We start from the raw sequence: 27,307 nt of genomic DNA on the forward strand, positions 1-27,307 counted from the left end.
TTAGGTTGTAAAAACTTTATTAATCATTAAGAACCATTTATAAACCAGCTCTATACATCAACACTACATGATTTGCAAAAAGGGATGTTGTGAAACTTCATTTTCTGCTAAAGGTTGGATATTGTGAAATTCTTATCACAGTCTAACTGTAGGCTCCGATAATTTTGTATCTGCAAAAGCCTGTAAACTCTCACTATACTGCTATCATTCCTAGATTATATTATTGTAAAAAGTGAAACATTTTCTTTATGTGCAGAAACTTTAAACATTTATTAAAAATCAAACAAAGAATTTAGCATACAATGTGAAACCCATGCACTTCATCAACACATTCAGCCTTTCTGTTTTGGTCTTTCAAACGTTTACAGTTATTCATCAGTTTTTTCATTGTGAGTGCTTCAGTTATACCACAGTGAGGTACCACTTTACAATAAGAGGATTCATAAAGGGTTTATAATTAAGTTATGAATTAGGTTGTAAACACTTTATTAATCATTAAGAACCATTTATAAACCAGCTCAATACATCAACACTCACTATTTGGCAAAAATGACTAAGCCTTATATTGGCTACTTAGCGAGAATCAACTCAGTGAACAACAGATACCAAGGATGCTGGCTGATGAAGAAGATGAAGTAAGCTAGGTAGCCAATATAAGGCTTAGCAGTACAGATAAATGTTGGCTCACTATGTGGCAAGCCAAAACCAAATAAACTCAAAATATTTATATAAAACAGAGAAAAGCAGAAACTCCTCACATCCTCATACAATCTGGGACCAACACTTCAGATGTAATGCCTGGAAAGAGCTAAAACTATTCATCACTATCAAAATTGTTGTAAACATTTTGTATAAATGGGATTATTTTCATATGTATTGCTTCAAATAGGGACACATTAATGTATTGATTCCACCAAAGTAGTGCAGCAAATCATTTAGTGCAACAAAAGACTTACATTCATTAAATAGGAATGTACTGGTGGACTGTTTGTTTGAGTGAAAAAAAATGCGTGTATCCAACCTGTGATTCGGTTCTGAAACTGAAGAGGTTGATCCTTGGTCCGTGCTTCGCTTTCACGGAAATCGGTAACAGTCATTTTTCGGTATTCCTGCTAAGAGACAGACAGACACACTCCCCAGCAAATTAGACAAAATCACACTGCTGTTGTGCGTTAAAAAACAACTGTAGATCTAGAATATTGATATTTTTTGAAGTCCTTCAGTGTAACACATTCCGCTTTGCTGAAGAGAACAATGCACAGGAATGCAGTAGCTGCCACAGTTTCCTGGTTCAATGGAAGTTTGACTTGATAGCTCCCTTGATGCAGTTGGGTAATGAATCTCTTGGATTCATTAGTGTAACAGTCTTTATATGGTCTTGTTGAGACAGAAAAATGGTGCAGATTTAGGCTGAGTCGCGTCTGATGTCCAGTTTGCAGATTTGGGGGTCTGTCATCAGGATGACGTTAAAGTTGTCTTTCTTATCTGCGGGGATGTACAGCTTGCCGCCCATGCTCTAAGGAAAAGAGGAAGGAAATGGTAATTGTTGGAAATGGTAGGTTTTTTATTTATTTGTATTAATATTAAAATAATCATACATACATTTGGTGATTACACGCTTTTTGCAATTTAGATAAGAACAAATATATTATTTATTGGTCTTAATTTCCTTGTGACTTGATCAGAATCAGGTTTATTGCCAAGTAGCTTTACACATATAGATGTTCATTGTCATAACTACACTGTAGCTGTGCTTATGACAAAAAACTAAAAGTCAGTTAAGGAGGATCAATTGTAAGAAAAGGACAAAAACAACTATTATAACATTCACATTTTGAGAAATATTTACATGAAATATACATTAGATATACCAAAAAACTGTGTAAAGCATAATAAGACAACAATATGGAGAGTATTGGTATGAAAAGTGAAAAGCTTTGTGTACAAATGTGCGCAGATCCGACAGTATCAAAAGGAACAAGATATTGATGGCATAGTGTGAATTGATTTAATGCATAGTGTCTACGAGTGTCAATCGGGGCACCGAGCCTTGTATTTAAAAAAACACAGACCTTGTTGTTGTTGTCAGAAATGTCGCTGATGAGGTCCCGAGGTTGTGGAACTTTGGGGAAGAGGGTCTCCTTATTCCTGTAGAGAGAAAGAGAGTTTAAGACCAGAGGCAAGCACACTACTTCATTCAAGCCGAGCTAAAAGGTGGAGGTGAAGGCTCTACGTACTTCCTGCAATACACGATGGTCAGGATTGCCAGGACAGCAACCATCAGCGGCAGGATGATGGCCACATACACCCACGCATTGAGATCTGACTCTGCAGCTGCATGCAAAAACATCACAGACATCATGAGTGACTTATACAGCCGCAGTGTGTTTAAGCTACACCATTAAAACCAGTGGTGGATTTACTTAAGTACTGTAATTACACATTTTGAGTATTTCCTATTACTTCTTCCTATTTCTTACTACTATAAACTTCTACTCCACATCATTTTGGAGGCAACTATTGTCATTTCTCCTCAAATACATTTTACCATTAAATGTAGCGCCCCCCCCCCCCCCCCCTCACCAGCTGCAACATTAAATATAAATGATAACCAATTATGATCAATATAATTTAGATTATTTTTGAAAATGTTCAATGTGCATGATGAATACTTTTAGTTTTAGCACTTGAAGTATTTATGATGCTAATACTTTTGTACTTTTACTAAAGTAACATTTTGAGTACAGGAGTTTTATTTGTACTGGAGTATTTCTACACTCTGGTCTTTCTACTTTTACTTAAGTAAAATATCTGAGTACATCTCCAGCACTTTTTAAAACAAGTAAATATACAGATAATTGAACAGGACGAATTTCTACTATTTTCTTAACCTTAGATTTTATGGTGGATAGTTTCATATTTTGAAATGCATCATATTTTCAAATAATTTGAATGTGTAAAGAAACAAGTAGTTAAACAATTGATTAAATAACTGCAAGACATTTAAAAGAAAAATAAACCCCTCTGAACATAATGGACTACAATTCTAAGTGTCACGAATAGGAAATACTCACGTAAAGTATATATATCTCAAACTAATTAAATGTAATAGATATAATCCTTTCAATAAGATAAGAAAATAGACAAAGAGACAACAACCATACCAAAATACTTCTCGTCACTCAATAGTGTCTTTGCGTCTCCAAGTTCTCCAATGGCTTGAATAGTTATTCGGTACGAACACTTAGGGACAAACGTGAACTCAGCTGTTTCCCCGACACCATCTAAAGACTGTGAGAAAGTGAAGGCACACAAATGATGTGGAATTTAAAGGTCCCCTATTATACTCTTTTTCAACAATAGATTACAGGTCACAGATACAAAACATGTCTCTGAAGTGTTTGGCTGAAATACCAAACAGATCATTGTAGCATCCCATAAACCCCTCTGTTTCAGCCCTGTTCCAAAAGTGCTGATTCTGTGTCTGTAGCTTTAAATGCTAATGAGCTGCTGCTGGCCACGCCCCTCTCTGAAATGATTCGGTTAAAAAAACACAATGGTGCTCTAGGAGGAGATACAGGTGATAAGGTGTGTGTGGTTGGTTTTTGGCTTATACACAAGCCAAAAAAAACATTGTGATATCACAAAGTGGCCAAAATCTGATCAGCTCATTTTCAGACAGGTTTTTATATAAATGGAATCTCTTTACACAGAGGGGAAACATTTATGTATAAAAGTGGATTTTGTATAATATGGGACCTTTACATTAGAGACATTATTTTATGAATCTTAGAAATAATCACATGCCTAATTTTAACTACTGTTGATTATGAACCAAAAGTAAATTGTGTTGTAGAATTAACAATTTATTCACAACTTAAATATAGTTTTATTTTCAAATTAAATTGCTCTGAAGACACCACTAGTAGCACAAAAAGCTGTTTTCTACATTAGGTCCCATTATGTTTGTATTGTGCATCAACGCAATAATTTAAATAACATACAAGTAACAAAATGTGCCAAAAAATGTCTTTCTCTTTTTTAAAGGCAAGGCAAGTTTATTTATATAAATATATATAAAGGTCTATGCAAATGTTTTGGAGGAAGGACATGACCTGACGGTTACACAAATGACATGATAAGAAGAACTCCCTGGGACGATCACTTTTGCTTGGTCCCACTTCACAAAGTCACCCTTAAATAACCTTGTAGAATTCAAACCGCATCTATTCATCTATATGGCTTGGAAGTAAAATATGTCAATGTTAGAATCAGATATTGAGGTGCTACTCATATTGTTCTCTTGTGTTTCTTACCTTTGTTTCACTGCATTCTTTGTATGTAATGAAATACTTCCAAGTGATGTAGATGATGGGCGGAGTCCAGCGGATCTTGAATTTACCCCCACCTTTGGTGACATTCCACTGCAGGGCAGGAGCTCTCACTGCATGGAAACAGACATAAAGTAACTACAGCCATACACAATGATAAGATAATGAAAAGCAACTGTGGCCTGTGGGAAAGTCCCTCTCAAACATTCTGCTTTCCTGCATTGTGTGATCCAATGTTGTTGGTTTAGGATTACACTTGAACACACTGCACGCTTACACATATCTCCACAGAAACAACTACTAACAAGGAAGGAAAGAGACTCTAAGACTGAACGGAAAAGTGTTTCAACACACCTCTATGGGTCATTCCTAGCATTCAGTGACATGGAGGTCCCCAATACATTATAGGATATATTTAGCCTTTAAAAGGGCTAATGTTAATGTAAAAGTTTGGTTGTACATGTTTAATCCCCCTCTACCTACAAAAAACAACATTATATATCCAGGACATTAGCTCTAGTTATAATAATTTTAGTAGGCCAAACTGCCATGCCCCTAAAGAGAATCAATGGGTTAAAATGACATTGTGCCTCAAAAGTAGTTTTTTGGAATGCTTTGTAAAAATATATTTAAGAGGGTAAGCGAGGAATATTTCAGCTGTTAGATGATGAAAATATTTTAAGAATTGTGCATTCATGTGCAATAGATTCAAGAATGCCTGTAACATGGTGGACACTTTTAACAAGCCGTCATTCAGATGAAATAACAACAAATCATGGAAAATTATCGATGGAATGGCACGGAATGCTAGGAATGGCCCCTATTGATACTGGCGTACCCTTCAATCTCAGCACCTCCTTGAAGGTGTTCCTCACAGTCTGGTTTTTCAGCGTTCCGTTAAATGAAAAGACGATGGAATCTGTGACGTTTGCCTCCAGAACACAGCCGGTCCTGACACTGCCGCGGTGACAGTACTTTGGGCACTCTTTAATGACATTGTTGTTTAAGCTGGGAAAGACATAGAAAACGCATTGAAGTTAAGCCAAAAAAACACCTCAGAGAAGTCAACAATTGAAAAAATTAGCTGAAGCATTTCACAAACATTTAAATAAAAATATATACAACCCACACCTGGCCTAGAGGACACCACTGGGTTCAATACAATTTAAAAAAGAGTTTGACCTTTTCTGGAAGTATTAATACTCCTAAATATGAAGATAAATAAGACGGTTAGCTTAGCTTAGCATGTAGATTGAAAACAATTGGGTAAACAGCTAGCTGCTAGCCTAACTCTCTGTAGAGGAAATAACATTTAGCTTTATATAATTTCTAATTAAATGTAATGAACACGCAACACCCTATTTATTTGAAATTCATAACAAATACTGACGTAAAAATCTACTTTTTCTTTAATCTTCAGACTTTTCGAACTTTCCAGAAGTCTGGAGCTGGCTTTTTGCGTTGATTGATTTATTAGTTTGCTGAATCAGGAAATACAATTTTGAAACCTGATACCTATTCTCGAGGTAAAAAAAGGTAAAGTGTACCTTTTCACATGTTTCAACATTTGTTTGCCTAAATTCCTTAAAGGTCTCCTATCATGCTATTTTGAGGCATATATTATGGGTCTCAGACAGTGGCAGGGCTAGGGGGTGGCTACTTGGGCTCAAGCCCCGGATGTTTTCTGAAAACCCTCGAATGTTTGACTTAGAAACATTTTTTTTTTGTTGGAAAACGTCTTGTGAGTAATGTGCAGTACTGGAGTCCACCAGAGAGGCAGCCGCTGCGGGAGAGTAGCCTGCGTACTGCGTAGCCTTCCCTGCAAAGCCATACCTGAAGCTGTCGCATTCTTCGACCTTCTTGAGAGTATGTACACATTTTTCAGCAAATCCCTGGTTAATCATAACAAGTTCATAGAAATCCAGAACCAACTTGGATTAAAGCCATCTGAACTTGTGCAGCTCTCCAACACACAATGGGCAAGCCAGGTGAGGTCTCTAAAAGCTGTCGTGAACAACCTTCCTGCCATTCTAGCATGTTTCGGGACCATGAAGACAGCCACAGCCCAAGGGATTCTGTCAAATCTCTGCAAGCCGAAGACGATCTACATACTGGTGATGTTTGCCAAAATCCTCGGCATAACTGAAGGGCTTACCTGCAGGGGGAACGTTTGGTCTTGGGCAGAGCAGTGCAGTACAAGACGGCAATCCTTGAAACCTTGACAGATCTCTGCACAGAGCCTGGGGCTGAAGATGTTTTCAAGAGCACCATGACTGTAGGTGCCATAAGGCTACTCAGCGCAAGTTCATTATTTGTATTATTATTATTTGTTTACGTCACTTGTATTTGCTTGTTGAGCACTTCCGGTAATTGTCACATGGGTGTGGCTTGTCTATTTAAGTCACCTGTTTCATGTCGAGTGGGATGACAGAGGGTGAGCTTGTGCTCTAATTTTTTCTGTTGACCGTTTTGTCCATAGTTACTATGTTTTGATTTTGTTTATTAAATATCCTTAAAACTATATTGCTTCAATCTGGACTTTCTCTTCGAAAACGCGTCACAGTTTATAGCCAAGTTTAGCCTCTCGGCAACTCAAACGTAACTGGGGATTGAGCCGCCACATTAAGTCAACATAAAAAACGATGATTCGCATCAGAGACCGAACTGGACGGACCGGCCGGCTTCCTAAGCTTACGGATCGCTTGGACGCTTCGGATAACGGACTTAACATTCTGTACCTTTGGAACCTTCGGAAATGTTTTCCCTAATCGATATGGATTGGAGTAACCATGAGGACTCACTGATTGAACACTCATTGACTGCAGCGCACAACAAGCTGAAAGCGGTAGGCACGATCATTTCCTTTCTTGTGTATTTTAGCTGGACACAGTTTGGGAAGAGTAACCGTTTGTCCACTGGGGACTTTGGCTTTTGTTGTGTGCGTGTGTTGTTGGCTCTTGGAAACTGGGAGGAGTCCCTTTCTGCAAACAGGTCATGTGACTGTCAATGAACCAATCGCTGCAAACACAGATATTCCTCTCAGTCTACCAGACAAGGTACCTGCCAATGTAAAGGAGCAATTCGAACACACTGAGGCTCAGCAGGATGTTCTCTTTCCCCCGTCAAACATGAAGGCTACATCAAGCACACAAGATGATATACAACCTGGTGACAGAATACCAGACATTGGTAGCAGAAAAAGCAGGCAAAGCTCAAGATCAAGAGTTTCCAGCATCGCATCTGCACACAGAAAAGCTGAGGCCGAAGTGGCAGCCATGAAAGTACTCAACCTAAAGAACAAACATGTCCTGGAAGCACAGGAGCAGGAATTGAGGAGGGAAAAGGAGCAAATGGAATTAGAAGGAAACATTGCTGCCACCATTGCAAAAATGAAAGTGTTGGCAGCCCCCAGGGGATAGGCTAATTGTTCTATATCATCCAATGGCATGCAGTCATATTTTGAAACGGGACAAAAGGAAATACAGTTTGTACCATTAAAACAACCAATCATAACCACCACAGACAGAGCTGTCACTAACATTGATACAGCTCCCCTAACACCCAATGCAGGCATCAGGAATCTAGATGAACATCTACATGTAACATCTCCAGATCCAGTAACTGCCAGAAGCAACAGTGCAATATATTTTCAGTCATGGAAAAACAAAATGAAATAACCGCTTTATTAATCAAGCAACAGTGTCTATCATCCATGCCCAATAAAGACATTCCAGTGTTTAATGGTGACCCACTTCAGTACCAAACCTTTGTGAGATCTTTTGAATTCAATATTGAAAGCAAAAACAATAAGCCCAGAGACTGCCTCTACTACCTGGAGCAATATACAACAGGACTGCCCAGAGACCTTGTACGGAGTTGCCAACATATGGCCTCAGACAGTGGATTCAGCAAGGCCAAATGGTTACTACAACAGAACTTTGGCAATGAAAATAACATTGCTACAGCATACATGGAAAGGGCTCTTTCATGGCCATTAATAAGGGCTGAGGACACAAGGGCTCTACAGGCATACACGGTCTACCTTAGAGGATGTTGCAATGCGATAGAAGATGTAAACTACATGTTAGAGCTCAACATTCCAGCAAACATGCTAGCCATTTTAAAGAAACTTCCATATAGGCTGAGGGATTTATGGAGAACTGTAGCATGTGACATCCAGCAAAAACACCACCTCCTGAAGCTGCCTTCAAGAATATTGTGGAATTCCTTGAAAGGCAAGTAAAAATGGCTACAGATCCCATATTTGGGGACAGTAAAGACCCCCCTCCCGTAAGCAAAGACATAAGAAGGCCACAGCCTCATCCAAGTGGAAGCATCTTTGCAACCAACGTGGAAGTTACAGAAAATAAATATGACGGAAGCACTGTAGAAAACTGCTTGTATTGTAGATGTGAACATGCTCTGGAGATGTGTCCACAGTTAGGAAGGAGGAAACATCATGAAAAAAATCACATTTCTTAAAGAAAATAGTATTTGTTTTGGCTGCCTGTGTGAAGGACACATAAGTAGAGACTGCAGGAAATGAATGAGGTGCAACATATGCAATCTAAATCATCCCAGAATGTTGCACATCTACCAACAAAGGAAGGTAATGGAAAATGAGCAGGAGGAAATGGAAGAAGCATCTGCAAACACTGCTGAAGCCTCAATTCAGACAGGTGGCCTTACTGGGGCCGGTGAAGATGGTTGCAAACTCTCCATAGTACCAGTCCAAGTTAAAGCCAAAAAGGGGAACACAACAGTGCATACCTATGCATCTCTTGACCCAGGCAGCACTGCTTCGTTTTGCACATTAGGCCTTATGAACAAACTTAACCTCCAAGGAAGAAGGTCAAACATTCTGCTGAGAACTATGGCTCAAAGGAAGGTAGTTGAAACCAGCATTATGTCAGGCCTAGAGGTTGCTGGACTGCATAACAGCAACTTTTGTGATCTCCCCGGCATATACACTCAGAAGACTATGCTCGTGCACAGAGGAAACATTCCACGTCAAACCGACATCAATCAATGGTTGCATTTGAGGGATGTTTGTCTACCTGAAATTGACGCTGAAATTGAGTTGCTGATTGGTTCAGATGTTCCAAAAGCCCTTAAACCAATTGATGTAATCAGGAGTGTGGGGGATGGACCTTATGCCGTAAAAACCATGCTCGGATGGACAGTTAATGGACCATTAGGAGGATGTCCTGATGATACTCGGGACAAAACTTCTTTAAGTGTAAACATGGTCGAAGTGCTGGTCTTATCTGCTTTTAGCGGAGAGGAGATGGAGACTGAAAAGGCAGAAAAGAAGGGTGATAGGAAAGAGAAAGGGGCCCAGAAGAGCAAGAGAATTATCCGTGCTCCCATTCACGGTGAAGACAGTGAGCCCGAGCAAGAGAAAGGTGGAGAAATAGAGGAGGAACAAAAGAATGAGGTGAGGAAGGAAGCTACATCTATGAAGGAACATAAGAAGGGAAGGAAGAGGGAAGCTAAAGAGAGAGGGCAGCTTGAAAAACAAATTGCCAGTCAACAGCTGAAGGTACATGGATTAATGAGCCAAATGTCAAACCTAAAATGTGAACTTTCACAAGAAGAAGAAGCGTATAAGGCTCTTGAAATCCAGATTAACACTCAAAAAGCACCAGGAATGGAAGCAGAAAAATATGTTGTCAAAGAGGAACTACAAAATATTAAATTGCAAGCTAAAACTTGAGGAAAGGGAAGACCGAAGACTGTTACACCTACTGTAACGTTTCAAGAACTAGTAAAATGCTGAAGTAAATCCAGGGGCAAACTCGCAGACAGTAAAACTGACAGTGGAAAACACAATCATGCAAATAAGAAAAAACAGGAATCTCTGGTGACTAAACAGAAACCTTCAGATAATGAGAAGCCAACGATTAAAGAGTCCAAAAAGCCACGCAGGAAAAGAGGATTGAGATCCCTCGGATGGAGAACATGGTGGCAAACAAGAAGAAAAGGGACTCGTACGTATGCTTCGGATCAAGACTGGTCAGGATGCAGAGGACTTTTTCCAAGTCTAAACTGATTTTTTTTTTGTCCTTTTTATTTATTTTTTTGTCTCCTGCCCCCTGCCCCCTGCCCCCTGCACACACACAAACCACCACACTAAGCATTTTTACTGATACTGATTAGTGAATAAAGATCACTTTTCCAAAAAGACTGCAATATAGTTAACTCTGAACAAAAAGAAAGAGATCTGGACGTATATTGTGTGTATTGTCATTTATTATAGTGTAATTATAATTTTGTATATGTCTGTTGGGGAAATATTTTCCAAGGTCCATAACTTTGACCCAGTTTATCAGTTCAAACAGTCCTGACTGACCACACGCACCTGTAACCTTGGCTGCTGTGCTCTCAGTGTTCTTTCTCTCTGTTCCTGCCTGTTGGCGTCAGCTGATAGAGGTGTTATGATTCTATCTTGTTATGCAGCATGTTGATTATTCTCTCTGAACTAGCTAAATACATGGGTCTGGGGTAAAGTTCTTCAGATTTGACGTGGCAACTCGACCGTGAAGTCAGAACCTCAGGCTCTTGGACTTGTGATGTGAATTCTCCGGCCGAAGCTCCTATAATAAACCATCAGTGTTTGACATCAAAGCTCCAGCTCTTCCTGTGTCTCCTTCATGAGTCGGTGACTCCCACTGCATTGCTACACAGAAGTTTCCCCCACAAATTTATTTTTGATAATTAGGGGCCGGTATTGTACTGTAGGTGCCATAATGCTACTTAGCCCAAGTTCATTATTTGTATTATTATTATTTATTTACATCACTTTTATTTGTTTGTTGAGCACTTCCGGTAATTGTCACATGGGTGTGGTTTGTCTATTTAAGTCACCTGTTTCATGTCGAGTGGGATGACAGAGGGGCGAGCTTGTGCTGTCATTTTTTCTGTTGACCGTTTTGTCGATAGATACTATGTTTTGATTTTGTTTATTAAATATACTTAAAACTATATTGCTTCAATATGGACTTTCTCTTCGAAAACGCGTCACAGTTTATAGCCAAGTTTAGCCTCTTGGCGACTAAAACGTAACTGGGGATTGAGCCGCCACAATGACCATTGGATGGTTTTGTGGTGGAGTCAGCCTGTGGGGTAACCTCCAATCCGACTACCCCAGGTGATTTCAGAGGTCAGCTTTATTATCCGTGCCTGGACAGGATGATACAGGAGCTCACCCATCGGTTTTCAGATGTGGGAGAAGAGCTTATGTCAAGCATTCAAGCCTGCAACCCAACCACAGCGACCTTTCTCTCCGAAGATGCTCTCAAAAGCCTTGCTACCCACTATAAAATCCAACTGAAGTCAGAAGAACTGGCTAAACATTTCTTCAAGAGAAGGCTGGAGAAAGAGAAAGTCCCTGACATAGCCACTGTGTTACAGATTCTTGACAGTGACATGTTTCCCACCCTGAAGGCTGTCCTCCAAGTTGCCCTGACAATTCCGGTAAGCAGCTGCGAACGCTTCTTCAGCGCCTTACGCCGTCTGCACACATGGTTAAGGAGCACTATGGGCCAAGAGAGGCTCAATGACCTGGCCATCATGTCTATTGAAAAGGACTTCCTGGATGCCATAACCCCTGACAACATTATTGACAGATTTGCTCAATTAAAGCCACGTCGGCACACCCTTACTTGGCCTCTCAGACTCTCAGATATATACAAATATATAAAAAACATGTCTATGATGTGTTTTGCTCAAAATACCAAACAGATCATGCATTTTAGACATCCCTCATATCCCTCTATTTCAGCCCTGTCTTGCCCCTTTCACACCAAAGCAGCTCCCGTTCTAGCTCCGTGCTTGCTCTCTTCTGGTTCGGAACCGGTTTTGTTCACACCGCCCAGAGCCCGACTGGTGCTGCTGCTGCTGCATCATGATGTCACCGCTTACGTCGCTGATTTTCTCCCCAACGGCGCTCACAACAACAACAATGGGGGACTGCGTCGGGTCGATGATCGTGTTACTTTTAATCATATGAAGTCAGATTAAATTAAATAACTACTTCTCCAACCTTATACTTTTCTCCAGAGTGCCGTGATTTGTTGTTTATTAATGTGTTTCAGCGGCATTTACCGACCGCTGCAGTGCTGCTCGTCCACCGGCGTTTATTCTCCCGTTAACTCACGGCAGAGGCCGCTTTAAAGTAGAGATGGCAAATCCGGATCCTTTTACGGACTCTGAGTCTTCTGAGTCAGACATTGAAGAGATCCGGATCATACGAGTCATATGAGTCAGCATCACCAAGAGAGTAGGCCTATAGAAATCCTACCGGTGAAACCGAAAAGTTGTTGCATTGCACAAGCAGGGCCGCCTTAATGCACGGGCTGACCTGGGCTGAAGCCCAGGGGCCTACGGAGATCGGGGGCCTATCATGAGCCAATTAAAAAAATTCAATTTTTTTATTTTTTTATTTCGGGTGTTTTAAAAAAAAAAGTTAAATAAACAAAGTCTTGGCTTTCAGAATATGAAACTTTCATTTCCAAAATCACACGATAAATACATTTTTGAAGCTTGTAAAGGGAAGACAACAGCTCTCCCTCACCACTCTGCTGTTCCACAGCGCCGCCCCCCTCCCTCCACTGAAATTATTAATGTAAGACGTATAGTAATCATAGATAACAAAGCAAGGTCCGTTACAGTTTGTCTTCATCTGATTTAAAAAAACAAAGTCTTGGCTTTCAGAATATTAAACTTGTTTCGGCAAATTCAGATGATAAATACAACTTTGAAGTTTGTAAAGGCATAATTACAAGCGGAGAACGGAGTAACTTGACGTCACAGCAGGCATAACAACAGCCGGTGTTTCTCGTGAGTGTTTTCCCCGGGAAACAAACACAATACACACAAACGCAAATATACACAAACACACACACGTCAGAATGAGAATATGTTTCACATGTGACTTATTCAAATTGCGAGTGATTGAGTGAAGAAAAAGTTTGAGAGTGGCGCTCGGAAAAGGAAATTGTTGAGGGAAAAGGAGTTTCGAGACAAGCAGCTGTTACAAAAAATGCCGAAGCTTACAGGTTATTTTAAACCTGTAGGCCAGGATGAGGAGGAAGGACAGATGAGTTCTGTACCGAGCGGTAGCGGTGCCGGCCGCGGGGCCTCGGAGACAAGTAGGCCGTCTGGTTCTGATAGCGATGGAGTAGCGGGAGAGGAAAAACAGACAGGAGGGACATTATCTGTTGGAGGAGATGGAGAGGACGACGAGGACTTGCTACGTGGAGGGGAGCCAACGGCAACCGGACAAATACATGAGGGAGGCCCGATACGTCACTCATATGGAGGAGAGGACCAGGCGCGTGTAGAGCAGAGTGGAGAAGTGCGATCACAGAGCCTGCCGAGGCTATAAATGACTTTGATTTGTTGTTTAAATAGGGGGCCTACAAAAACTATCAGCCCCAGGGCCTGATGGCAGGTTAAGGCGGGCTTGTGCACAAGCATATTAAACTAACGTTACATTAACCTCCGCTACACAGTGTCTTTTGCTTTAATAAAAAATGTTGATCACAACTTGGTTACTAGGTTCCGGGTTAATGATCCGGATGAATCAGGACTCACCCATCTCTACTGTAAAGTATTCACTGTCTGACTGTCACACAAGCAGCTGATACATATCCCCAATTCCCCATAAGTGAATATGTGTCAGTCTGAATTGATGCTGTTTGCTATCACAACGCTGTTATGAAAGTTTCTCTGGTATAAAATGGGTGATGTTAGCATAGCAACCAAAGCTAAACTGACTATATTGACTACTTGTTGTTGCTATCCTATTGTGGCATAAGCCGTTTTCTACAGGCACATTTTACCAGCGTATTTTTCATTGTGATTCTACTTGTGATATTCAGACATGACAACCTGTGCAGCCCATGTATTGATTCCATCCGATAGCTGCTATAATACAAAACAAAACGTCTGCCTGCTCTCCACAATGATCAATAACAGCGAACGGATGGTCAAAGTAAGGTACAAATAAACAGAATCACACGAAGCCTGGTTAGTGTTGCCTGACTTTATAAAGTGTGTTTTTTTTATAAGTGTGTGGTTGCGTTCTAGTCACTAGTCACTTTGCTCAGCGCTACTGCTTGTTACAACTTTAATTTGCCCTACTCGTCATAAACTGTTAGCTCAGGTTAATCTCACCCCCCTCCGACGTAAGCGTAAAAAAGGAAATGTGATTAAAAGAATCTACCCTGTGCATAAACAAAACCTAAATCATAGCGAACTCTATCTACTTACTACAACTCTATATCTAACACCCCTCCTCCCCCCACCCCCACAATGAATCTACCTATCACGTTCTTGCTTGATTTGCGGGACCAGCGCTGCAGTCGGGAAGAAATGCAATGTGGCACCTCCCCGCTGATTTTCCTTCTGGCAGAATCTACACAACACATCAGCCCCATTGAACAGCCTAGTCATGCCAGCCTATACAACACATGAGGGGCAGAGCTTTACTCTGTGTGTTGCAACTTGCTTATATATTTATTGCACTTGATGCACACATACGCATGGCGTAATTTCCACTGGGGACAGGGGGAACATGTCCCCCGATCTTTTCGAAATCCCGTTTGTGTCCCCCCACTTTACAAATATGTTTATTATTTTTTTTTAACGCAAGCCGTCATCACCACGGAGGAGCACACAGCCTCTGTGAGCGAGCGGGACAGAGAGAGAGAGAGCGAGCGAGAGAGCTAGGGAGGGAGGGAGAGAGAGAGAGAGAGAGAGCGAGAGAGCTAGGGAGGGAGGGAGGGAGAGAGCGAGCGAGAGAGCTAGGGAGAGCACACCTTTATCTATTTAATATAGATAAAGTAAGAAATCATTCTGTGTACTATAGGACAGTAAAAAAAACAGTTTAAAAGGGGAGTGATTAGTAAAATATGCATAAATAAAAAGAAAGAATGCTAACAAGGTAACATAAGATAAGAATAAACCAGTTTAAATGATTTGTTATTGGTTGTGATCATATTCTAAAGATGTTTGGATTATTGAAAAGTATACAGCTCCCTTTCATCTGAGTGTTGAGAGCTGTATCCATCAATTCATTTTGTGCTCAAAGTGCTCCAGATTGCATCCGGATCCTTTTACGGACTCAAGGTCTTCTGAGTTAGTCATTGAAGAGATCCGGATCATACGAGTCCCATGAGTCATATGAGTCACCAAGAGCGTATAAATCCTACCGGTGAAACAGGAGCACATAGTCTCCAACTTCAAATAAATTCAAATTTTAGAGCTACTAGTGAGGGCGGCACTCACTGATGTATGCTGACATTGTCAGCCCACTGACATGGTTAGAAATCAATATATTATCCAATTTGTGACCCCCCACAGGAATTAAAAAGCACCTAACTAGATCATGAAAATCCTAAAAATCTCGGGGGGTATCCCCCGAACCCCCCTAGCATATTTGGACCTCGGTATTTAGGAAATCCTGGATACTGCCCTGGCGGTGAGCGCTGGCTTTATTGCTACTGTATCCGTAGCACCCCACGCAGTAGTTGGGACTGTGTACTGACGTCCGAAAAAAGGTTTGCCCCCCCAAGCGCAAATGTTAAACTCTGCCTTTGGTTCGGATCGGTTTGCGGATCTTGTGCCGACGGGTCGGGTCGGTTTGCGGAATTAATTGGCAATATGTGCGGGTGGCGGGGCGGGTTCGGTGTTGCACGTCGCGGGTACGGGACGGGAGCAGGTCTTGAAAATCAGACCCGTGCAGGACTCTGGCGAGTAGACAGGATTAAACGCAGATCATCCTCTGGCTGCAGCCTTGACCGGTACTTGCTTTTGATCAAAGTCAATGCGGAAAACCCACACTCATACAGATAGGTTGAGGCGAAGGGAATGAGCACTTTTACAGCCTTTTTGGCGAGGTGGGGGAGCTCGGTCTCCACAGACAGCCAAAAGTATGAAAGACACTTTACTCATCTTTTTCTCGTTCTTTTTTTCTCACGCTGCGCCTCCCCTGAAGCTCTCTGGCGCACCCCCAGGGAGGCGCGCCTCACACTTTGAAAACCGCTGGTCTAAGTTATCTCAATGGGTCTCAAACGGTTTGGTCACAATTTATGTAGGCTAAACAAATATTTCCAAGGCACTATTAGCAGTGCTTGAATTGGAATAAAAAAGGTGCCAGTACTCTAAATCAGCAACTGTTTCAAGTCAATTTATTTAAACAGTCCAAAAACAAGTATTTGGCTCAAAGTCATATAGTATATCCTATAATGCTGGTGTGTTTGTCTCTTTACTTTATATTTTAGAAATGCTCACTGTACTTAAACAAAATGACTCAGGGTGCATCTGAGATTAGAGGGGGTGCAGTGGTAAAGTGCTATTTTTATAAGTGGGGAGTGGACCAGTCACCCTCTAGGGGGGTCCGGGGGCATGCTCCCCCAGGAAGATTTTTTTTAAATATTGAAGTTACAGTAGATGCATCAATCTGGTGCATTTTGAGGGGGAAATAAAGAGACCATATATGTTGTCATGCGTCAATCAGGGCCAGACTGGGACAATAAGTCAGGCCGGGAATTATACACCCAGCCAGGCCACTACCTGTTTTTTGTACCATTTTGCTGGATTTATTTGTCAATATTTACAGCGTTGCTGCCCATAGTGATAGCCCTCTAGTTTAAATCTACTACCCAAAAATAAACATATGGAGATGGGTTACTATTTTTAAAAAAAATGGCAAATCTATTTAGGAACCTGTCAATGTGAACATATTTTAAGTGGGGGTGGACCTCAAATCCTCTAGGGGGGTCCGGGAGCATGCTCCCCCAGTAAGATTTCTTTTAAATGTTGGACTTAAAGGTGGGGTAGGTAAGTTTCAGAAACCGTCTCGAGATACACTTTTTGTTATAGTATGCTTCCATGGAATACTCTTAATATCCCGATAGCAATGAATATCTTAAGTGCTTGGACAAAAAATCCATAAAAAAATGTCATCTGTGGAACCCGTAATACTGTAAAAACTACAACCAATCCGTTTAGACGGGAAACGGATTGGATTGCCGCCCTGTCTGTCAGCCTTCCATCTCGTGCACGCACAAATGTATCTCATGCCGTCATTGGGCGTGCATTGCAGCAGTACTTCAATGACTCGCCAGCAACAGGCGGCCACTTTCACCATGGCAGAGTTAGGTTCAACATCGTCTACTGGTCGCAAAAGAAAAAATGTAACGGAGCAAATTAAGAACAAAAAGAAAGTGGAAACTAGGAGAAGTCAAACCAGAGTTGCTTTGGCTGTGTAGTAGCCTATTGCTAACCTAGATGTGTTTAGCTTTGACTGATATGTAACGTTACTACAGCCTGCTCTCGCGGAGGAGGTGCTCTGTAAGGAAGTCTGAAGGAAGGGGCGGATTCTTTTTGGCTGCGTACTTTCAAATTTTAGAGCACTCGAGCCGGTTTCTGAAACTTACCTACCCCACCTTTAAAAGCATCAATCTGGTGCACTGAGGGAGAAATAAAGAGACTACACCCATATGAAACAGAACTGTATACATTTAAATAATCATAAAATCATAAGTACATGGCCATAACCAATAACATCCAATATGAAAAAACATTGAAACTTGTTTAATTATTTGTTTTTGGTTCATTTATAGTGTGTCTGTGCTCCTGAATCAGCCTCTCCTGTCTCCCTCATCTCCCCCCTGCTCCTCTTTGAGGCAGCAGCAAAGACTAGTTTTAGCTCTCAACAACTTTATCTTACCTTTTTTCACCTAGTTAACATTTTATTTGTATTATTCATGCATATTTTACTAATCACCACCCCCTCAAAAGGAAATATGTGTTTACATAAATGGTGACCGAACCGTTTGAGACCCACTGAGACAACTTAGACTAAGTTAACTATCTAAAACACTCAGAGTCCTTTACCTCACTGTGCCTCTCAGTCTGACAGGAGAGCTCTCCTCCACCCTGGTTGTAGAAACAGCTTCTTATATCCGTTAGCGCAGCAGAAGCTAACAACATTCCCCGCCGGTACCGGTGCACCCCCTCTCTCTATCTATCTCTCTCTCTCTCACGCTGGCTGTGAGCTGCGGGCGCCTGACAAGCCAACATCCCCCACTTTCATCACTTACAGCGCCCATCGTACAGGGCAAATGGAAAATGTAACCGGGGTGAAAAGGGTGTTATCTTTACTTAATTATGAATGTTGTTACATCAAGGCTGAAAATTCTTCTTTTTTTTTTATTTAATCTTGTGGAAGTGCAGATCCCCTGTCCTCCACCAGGGGGTGCTGCAGCACCCTCAGCACCCCTACTTCCCACGGCCCGAGTAGCACCAGATGCCAGCAATACACGTAACCGGTGCACACGCTTTCTCGCTTGCTCGCGCCACACATACACTAACACACACCCTCCCGAGCTTGAATGACACACAGAGACCAATCGAGGGCATTAGTATGATCTGTATGAAAGTGGCCATGTCGGCAGGCCACATCATGTAGACAGCCAGTCACCCTCTGTGAGGCAGAGTCAGACCCACATTTGCGCAGCGTTGCGTTCACAATACATACGTATAAGTACCAGCATTTTACTGAGTACCGGCACCTTGCCGGTACTCAGTAAGAAGTGCCGGTACCACATGGGTAAAAATCAGAAGTGCCGGTACTGCGTACTGGTGAGTACCGGCCCAATTCAAGCACTGACTATTAGGATAAATAAAAACAGGTTTGAAATCATTCCAATGTGTACTATAGGACAGTGGTTCTCAACTGGTGGGTCGCGACCCAAAAGTGGGTCGCGGACCCGTTTCGAGTGGGTCGCAGATGTGTGAGTGAAAAAAGAAAAAATGGAAAGAAAAAAAATTCCTTTTTTTTTTTTTGGGGGGGGAAAAAGTCAAACTTTTATTTTGAAGGCCCGATTTTCTAACGCTGTGCATGCAGTAGGCGTTGGACTGAAAGTACCGGAGACCATAAACGGTTTTGAAAACTTCTGTCACATAGTGATAATCTTCTCAATAAAACATCTTTGCTGATGTTTTTTCGAGTCTTCTGGCCAATCAGAATCAAGATCCCCACGGAGAATAACTTTGCGGTAGAACTATTCTTTATACATCCATGGGTACAACTTCAGATAAAAATGAACACACAATGACATATGACCCCTGGTTTGATGATTGACAGGTCACAGAACAATGGAGGCTATTTACCTTACCCACAATTTAAACTATTTCACACAGACTATCTCCTCTTTGCTCTTCTCTCTGTGTGGAGCAGCAAGTTCAGCTGTCAGAACAAAGTGAAAAATAAACAATGGCATAAAATATTGTTAATATGTCGTAATACATCTATTTGTTTTCTTCTCAGAGTGTACCAGAATGGGTAGTTTATATATTAGTATTTCAAAGAATCCCCTGCTGGGGTTAGGTTTTCAGCACGTATGCCTTATTAAGTTATACAGTTCAGCTTTGATTCCATCATTTCATTAAACCTTATTTAAAAGCATTCTTTTGTTCTGTGAAGGGATATAAGGGATATGCACTGTACTTCACTTTAATTAATATTGTATGCTGCAAAGCGTATATATTACTGCAGGATTTTTTGTTGAATAGATTTGAGTGGTTCAAAATTTCGGGTCGCGATCTATTGACTAAGGAAAAAGTGGGTCCCGAGGCCTGACCAGTTGAGAACGACTGCTATAGGACAGTAAACCAAAAATATCGTTTAAAACTGGAGAGATTAAAAAATATGCATAAATAAATAAATGTTGACTGGTAAAATAAGATATAAATTAACCATAAAAATAAAATAAGTTAGCCTACATGTATTTCTTATTGCCTATGGTAGGTTATTGGAAATGTTCACATACTTATTTGATTATTAAAATGCAAACCGATCTTGTTCATATACAGGTAGGTGTCAAGATCTAGTCTCTAGTAATTGGGCGCTCTAAGTGCACCAGATTGAAGCATTTTACTTTAAAATGTTAAAAAAAAAACATCTTCCCGGGGGGGGGGGGGGGGGGGGGCATACCCCCGGAACCCCCTAGAGCAGAGGTCTTCAACAGGGGGTCTGCAGGGGGGTCGCGAAATCTTTGGTTGATTAGACAATCTTTTTTTTTTCTTTAAAAAAAAACAAGTTTTCCAAACATTTTTTTCCCACAAATTCAAATGTCTTTAAATGCACATTAACATGAATCCAACATATTGTAGCGAATGGAGAAATCGAGGCAGAAGACGTTATCTTCTGCTCCACAACCTTTCTCCGCCAGATCGTCAAGTATCAGCCGTATCTCGCGTCTCCCCTCCGGTACACAGCACCGTAGTGTGGAGTTGCATTAGGTAACGCGAGATACGGCTGATACTTGCGCATTAGTTTCTGTTATGGATCAGTATCAACAGTCCTGCCAGTAACGTTACTATATTATCAATACTACTTTAGTTATAGCCTGATATATGATTGCTAACTTTACAATGTTTTGATGTGACGTTAGCTAACATTCTGTAGCTAACGCCGGTCACTCACCAAGACAGCTGCCCTGTTCTCCACTGGTTCTCCTCACACCAAAGCTCAATTTCTCACTGATGGCCATTATTTTTTCTAATCCTTGGCTGCTCCTGGTCTCTTGGACGCCTAGCAGGCTCATAATTATAATCATATGCATTTGAATATATATTTTCAACCTCTTCTGTGTCAAAACTGGCATTGTGATCCATGTTTATTCATACGTTAGACCGGCCGCTCTCCCCCGTGTTACGTCACACGTGGGAGGTCACCTGCGGAGGCTTTTTTATGCGGAAGTGGAAATGTCTTACCAAAACGACGCCAGATGTCACTGTAGTGTATATTTCTGTATATATTTTTGAAAATCTAGTGTATTCATCATTTTCCTACACATTTATTCACTGGTGTCTCTAACCTGCAAGTTGCTCTTTAAAGTTAAAACTTGAAACTGTGAATTATTTTAATAGCTCTGTGTTGTGTTCAAGATGTATGTTTATAAATGGCAGTGGCACGGCCACCCTGTACCTTGCACATGTTAAAAACATGAATATATTAACCTGTGTATTATTTGAATAGCTTAGTATTGAATGTACAATAATAGAGTAGCTATGTTTATACACGGCACTAGGCCCCGTTTAATATAAAACACAATTGTATGCCATACATATAGTAGGGGGATCCCTGCTCCAGCTCTCCATCAGTTTGGGGGTCCCTGGCCTGAAAAACGTTGAAGACCCCTGCCCTAGAGGATGTGTCCACGCCCCAATTAAAACATGTTCAAACAATACTAAATACATTTGAAGCCTTTTTATATAAGCTGTCCACCATGTCAATACGTTTCTCTTTTTGTAGTGTATTGGTCTTTTGCAGAGGTTTTTCATTGCCAGCTAAAATATTGCCTAGGGCAGCAAATTGGTCAGAACCGGCCCTGGTGTCATCCCCACAGCACCCCCCTTTTGAAACATGTTCCCACGGCTATGATTACGGCTCTGAGTCCCCTAGAGTCTGCAGGAAGTTTCACTGCTCCGCGTCCCCTGAGCCAAACGATAACTTCTGGCAGCTGTTAGAAATTAAAATCAATGTTTTATGGCATAATTTAGTTTAAACATGCCCTCAGTTAAAATGCTGATTTATACTGAAAAAACAGAAGTTTTCGCGCACAATGTCTGATGTCAAGCTTTTTATTGTGAAAATACTTCCGGTTAGTTTCCGCTTGTGATTAGAGTTTATTTTGAAAAGCTATTTCGGAAGGGATCTCCGAAATACCAACAGTAGCTCGACTTCAGGCTTTACGGAAAACACGATTTATAGCCGGTAAAATGTGTTAAATGAAAAGTGATGAAAGAGAATATGAGGAGGAGAGGCGTGTTTATGTACATGTTGAATGTAAAAGGTCTGAATCCTCTGTTTAAACGCAATAACGGGAGTGATTAAGACGTGGAGGACCGGCCCCCAGCTGCACCAACCGGCTGACAAGGAGGAGCCAGCAGAGGAGATCTAGCACCTGGAAACCAGGGGCTCGCTCTCTTCTCTTCCCTAACGAGGAGCGGATCACAGCTGTTTGTCTGACTGAACAATATCATGCTTGTGACATACCCGCGCCTTTTTTTAATTAAAGTACCCAATCGAACCTTCACAGAGACTCCATTTAGTCTCCTTTTAAAGCTTCTCTCCTGGGCGGGAGAATAATGAACACAGTTTACACAGCTATCCTACTTGCTAAAGGATAGGCAGATGGACTGGGGTACATTGTAATGTGATTTGACATGTTATAAGCAGAGTAGCGAGTGACACAATTTATAGATTTAATTTGTACATCACCAGGTGTAGGACTCAAAGGACTCGGGTAATGGAGAGTGGAGACTCGTCACTCCCAGGTCATTACAAGGACCCGGGTTAATGATCCGGATGAATCAGGACTCACCCATCTCTAGTTTAAAATAAAAATAATATGCCCTCCTACTTAAATTGAAAAGACACTCGATGAATAAACATTCCAAGAGTCAACAAAAAGTCTCCTAAACTTAAACTGACACCCGATAAAAAGCGAGGTCGACGAACACGGGGACTTTAGCCTCAGTTAAACAGAAAGTCTTTACTGCCACTCGGGTTCTGCTGAATCTTATGTGATGAAACTGTGTGTATCAGGAGATTTTGCAATACAGCTTACACATTTACTTTGGGTAACAGCTAGTCTCGGTCCCTTTTACTGTGACACAACAGCACTGCACACCAATTTTTTTTTTTCATTCAATTCAATTTAAATAGGGTAATTGGCATGACCATAATGACCTACAGTATGGCCAAAGCTTTGTACAATTGCGACATCTATATACAGTATAAATATACATTTGGGGGGTTATAATAATAATAATAATACATATTATTTATATGGTGCTCAAAACTCCTAATTATTATATACTATTATAGTTATGTTTTTTGAGCGAAAAGCAATAACAACATGTTTTCTTTACAAGGAAACCCATATAGTATATGAACATGAATTATTTATTTATTTAAAACACAGATAGAAAAAGTTAAGGTGAGTTATTGACTATTTTGCAGTATAATGCTGATGATTAATTCATATAATACATTAATAAGAAAATAATAATAGAAAATAAAAAGACCTGAGATGTGAGTCTAGTAAGATTTTTAGTTTTCTCTTTCAAAGAATTGAGGATGAGGTTTGAATTGTGGGCATTGTATGAGGAAGTGCTGCGTTGTTCCCACAGCAGTTCCTCCACGCTGTTGGTATAATGGCTCCTCTTTTGGCAGCCATGTTTTCTTATATCTGCCTGTCTCTAAGGCCAGGCAGGGAACACTGTCTGCACTTTGTCAACATGTGTCTGTGTTTAGCAAAAAATAAACTCACTGATAGAAAAAACCCAGATTTGAGGGAGTGTGAGCGGTCTGGTTCCAGTTGCAGTGAGTTTCCGTGGGGGTAGAAATGTAGCACTGCGAGTCCTGCACTAGATCTGGCAGGATATGACACACACACACACACACACACACACACACACACACACACACACACACACACACACACACACACACACACACACACACACACACACACACACACACACACACACACACACACACACACACACACACACACACACACACACACACACACACACACACACACACACACACACACACACACAGAGAGACACAGCGTTATAAACAAACACATGGTAATGCAATTTCAACTGCAGCAGAAGCATTCAGCTACCTGGATAGGTGAAGATCACTGGCTTGTATATTGCACAATCACTGTCTAGTACAGACACATTCAGAAACCCCCCGAACATCACCATCGTCAGGTTCCAGGGGGACGTGACTGATTCCTAAATCCACCAAGAACAGGAAAGCCGAACAAAACAAAAACAATGAGGAACAAAAAGCAGTACGTTCCAGGAATTATAACATGTTATTCACCTGCTAACACATTGAACTACCAAACTGGGTATAAAGCAGCTGGAAATTGCTCCATCCTGAGACATATAAATGCTGCTTATACATTTATTTTAGATAGTAATAATTAAAAAAGCTATATTTTAATATAGATTATAATACCACAGCCTGAAAGGGGACATTCTGAGTTTTATCTTTGCTACTTTAGAGTTTTTCAATTATACTTCTCGTATAACATGTAATGCAATATATTTTACATCATAATATTTCAACATCTTTATCTTTAAACAACACACTGAATACTTCTTCTAACAAGCAACTCCCTAAAAATATGTAGAAATGTCCCTACACAAAAATAATGTAATAATGTATGTAAACATAATATGACAAAACAATATATTATAGATATAATAATAATAAGAGAGTCTATGCATTTTTTAAGATGTCTAACAATGATATAAGAAACATTAGTAAATTGAGGTTATTGTTACCCAGGAAATGGTTGAACTAAAATAGGTGTTGTATACAATGAAAAACTATTAAATACAATTACATTCAAACCAAAAAACGAAATACATGCATACTCACAAATGTCTCTCTTTTAAATATGTCTTTTAGTTCTACAATCAGTTTAGGTTTGCAGTTTTTTCCCGGGTGCTGTGGTGTTTCCCAGGTCACCTTCTGCTTGAAATCATTAATCCATTGTAGGGACACATTTTGTGGTAATCCTTAGGTAAAGAAAGAGAAAATACAGACATTTGATAACACATCATTCCTTGATACAGATATAAAAAACATGTGAACTTATCCGGAGATAAAAGCTACTTCATCTTAATTGGGTCATGTAGTGAAGCCAATGAACACATTTCCCACAGTTCATAGCTTTCTTCATTAAAAGAAAGTGAAACGGTAAACATTTACATTTTGATATCACTTAAGAGATCATCAAATAAATACTATTTAAAAGACACATTGCCTGCACGTAACTTGCATATGTTATTATTATCCTTTATGTAGGAAATAACGGGAGTTTTCCATTATACTGTATATTGCATGGAATGTGACCCGTGAATCATTACCGACGACTAGTTCTTAGAAATAACTCTTATTCCTTGGAACAACTGTGAGACAATTATTTTTGACACAGTACAATACTTATATTTGAGCCTGTATGTAGTCAGAGTTATTCATTTATTTATTTTAATTTGTCATTTTTGTTAAAGTGACACTTTGATGCAGATATCATTTATTTACAGAGGTGAACAAAGTATTCAGATTCTTTACTTGAGAAAAAGTAATAATACCAAACTCTAAAAATAGGCTACTCCATTTCAAGTACTGTATCAAGATGGTAAAAGCGTTTAATATAGCCTATATTTTAACAAAAAACTTAGCAAAATTGCTGCTTAAATATAATGTCGGAGGGTTTAATCTATACCAAATAATTGTGTTGTGTGTCAAAATCTGAATTTAATTTAAATGTAAAAAGTAGAACCTTTGCTTCTAAAATGTAGTAGAGTAGAAGTATAAAGCAGTATACGATGAAAATAATTGGATAAAGTACTTCAAATGTGTACTTAAGTTAAAGTACAGTACTTGAGTAGAAGTACTTTCCACCGCTGTTTATTTACAGAACATTATTGTTGGACAGACTGTCTGGCTTTAATATGCCTGCAATGCACCTCCAAGGTGCGCAATACATTATTAGGCAATCTATAACAACTAACTGTATTCTTGTCTCAGGATGCTTGCTTTCCTGCTCTGTAGTGACGTCAGTACTGGGAAAACGCTGATGGGAAAATTCCATCTAGGGAGCAGATTGAGAACACAAACGTTGGGAAAAGTACCACAGCAAGTTTTGTTGTAAATATTTTCTTACCGTCTTGAGACAGGACCGTTAAAAAGAGGCAGCTTAAAACGAAGAAATCGCGACTTTGACACATCCCGGTTTTCCTGTCTGAGTTTCGGTTTAGTTTCGATAGTAAAAAAAATGTATTGGTAAATTATTCTCGTTTCTAACGACGACCGCCTGGTGTCAGTCCTGCTGTCACGGTTTGTAAAAAGACAGTAAATGTACGTGTTTTAATCATAGACTGTAAAGGTTCTAATCTAACCTTCCAGTTTGTTCTGAAATATATGAGATATGTTGGAGGCGGGGAAATGGGCGTAGACTAGAGCTTCCCTTTTCTGGACAAGGGCGAGTGCCAGTGTTTTGCAATATAATAATAGCCTACTTTGAATATACGTTTGTGGTGGAAAATAACTAGGTATATTAATCCTAACCCACACATTTGAGGTAGGCCTACTCAGTTCTTGTACTTAACTAAAAGTAGAAGTACCACAATGTAGAAATACTCTGTTACAAGTAAAAGTCCTGCATTCAAAAGGTTACTCAAGTAAAAGTACAAAAAGTAGTAGAATACAAATATACTTAAATTACCAAAAGTAAAAGTAGTCATTTTGCAGATTGGTCCTTTTCAGAATAATAAGATGTGTTTTATATTGATCATTAAAGTGTTATCAAAGCTGGTAAAGGTGCAGCTAGTTTGAATGACTTTGTATACTGCAGGGTTGTGAATTTACTCCAGGTCTGTTTAAGAGTTGAATATATTTCACATCATTAGTCCAGGTACAAAATTAATGGAGTGGAGTAAAAATACAAAGTAGCATTAAAAGGAAATACTCAAGTAAAGTACAAGTATCTCCAAATTATACTTAAGTAAAGTACTTGAGTAAATAGTTACTTCCCACCTCGGCTCAATACATTTATTTAAAAGATGTATTCACACGTTTCTTTATAAATTCAGATTTTTATACACAATACTTGGGGAAAACTTTTAAAATATGAGTATTTGGTATATATTAAAACATCCAACAATATATATTTAAGTCAATAAAACCAGGAGTGGGACGATATGAAATGAATGGATGCAACACAGAAGCTGTTATTATTATTCATAGTTTTGTAATCCATCAAGTATCATCCTTGATATAGCGCGTGTCAAAAAATAACCTATAGAAACTGGGACTTGCCCACTGACTAACAGATCCAATGAACATGTGCAAGTTGTGACAAGTC

General features: G+C 40.1%; 1 protein-coding gene across 1 annotated transcript; it reads right to left on the reverse strand.

Moving 5' to 3' along the window:
• Positions 1-27,224, reverse strand: LOC307032148 (uncharacterized protein). Its single transcript, XM_079669944.1, has 10 exons — positions 26,108-27,224; positions 24,817-24,956; positions 24,047-24,161; positions 23,684-23,786; positions 5,170-5,339; positions 4,317-4,444; positions 3,165-3,291; positions 2,238-2,334; positions 2,073-2,148; positions 1-1,516 (listed from the first exon to the last, which is right to left on the reverse strand). The coding sequence occupies exons 1-10, from the start codon at positions 26,169-26,171 to the stop codon at positions 1,406-1,408; spliced, it is 1,131 nt and encodes a 376-aa protein (XP_079526070.1). The 5' UTR covers positions 26,172-27,224; the 3' UTR covers positions 1-1,405.
• Positions 27,225-27,307: the final 83 nt, after the last annotated feature.

Source organism: Notothenia rossii (assembly GCF_949606895.1).
Source record: "Notothenia rossii genome assembly, chromosome: 3".
NCBI lineage: Eukaryota > Metazoa > Chordata > Actinopteri > Perciformes > Nototheniidae > Notothenia > Notothenia rossii.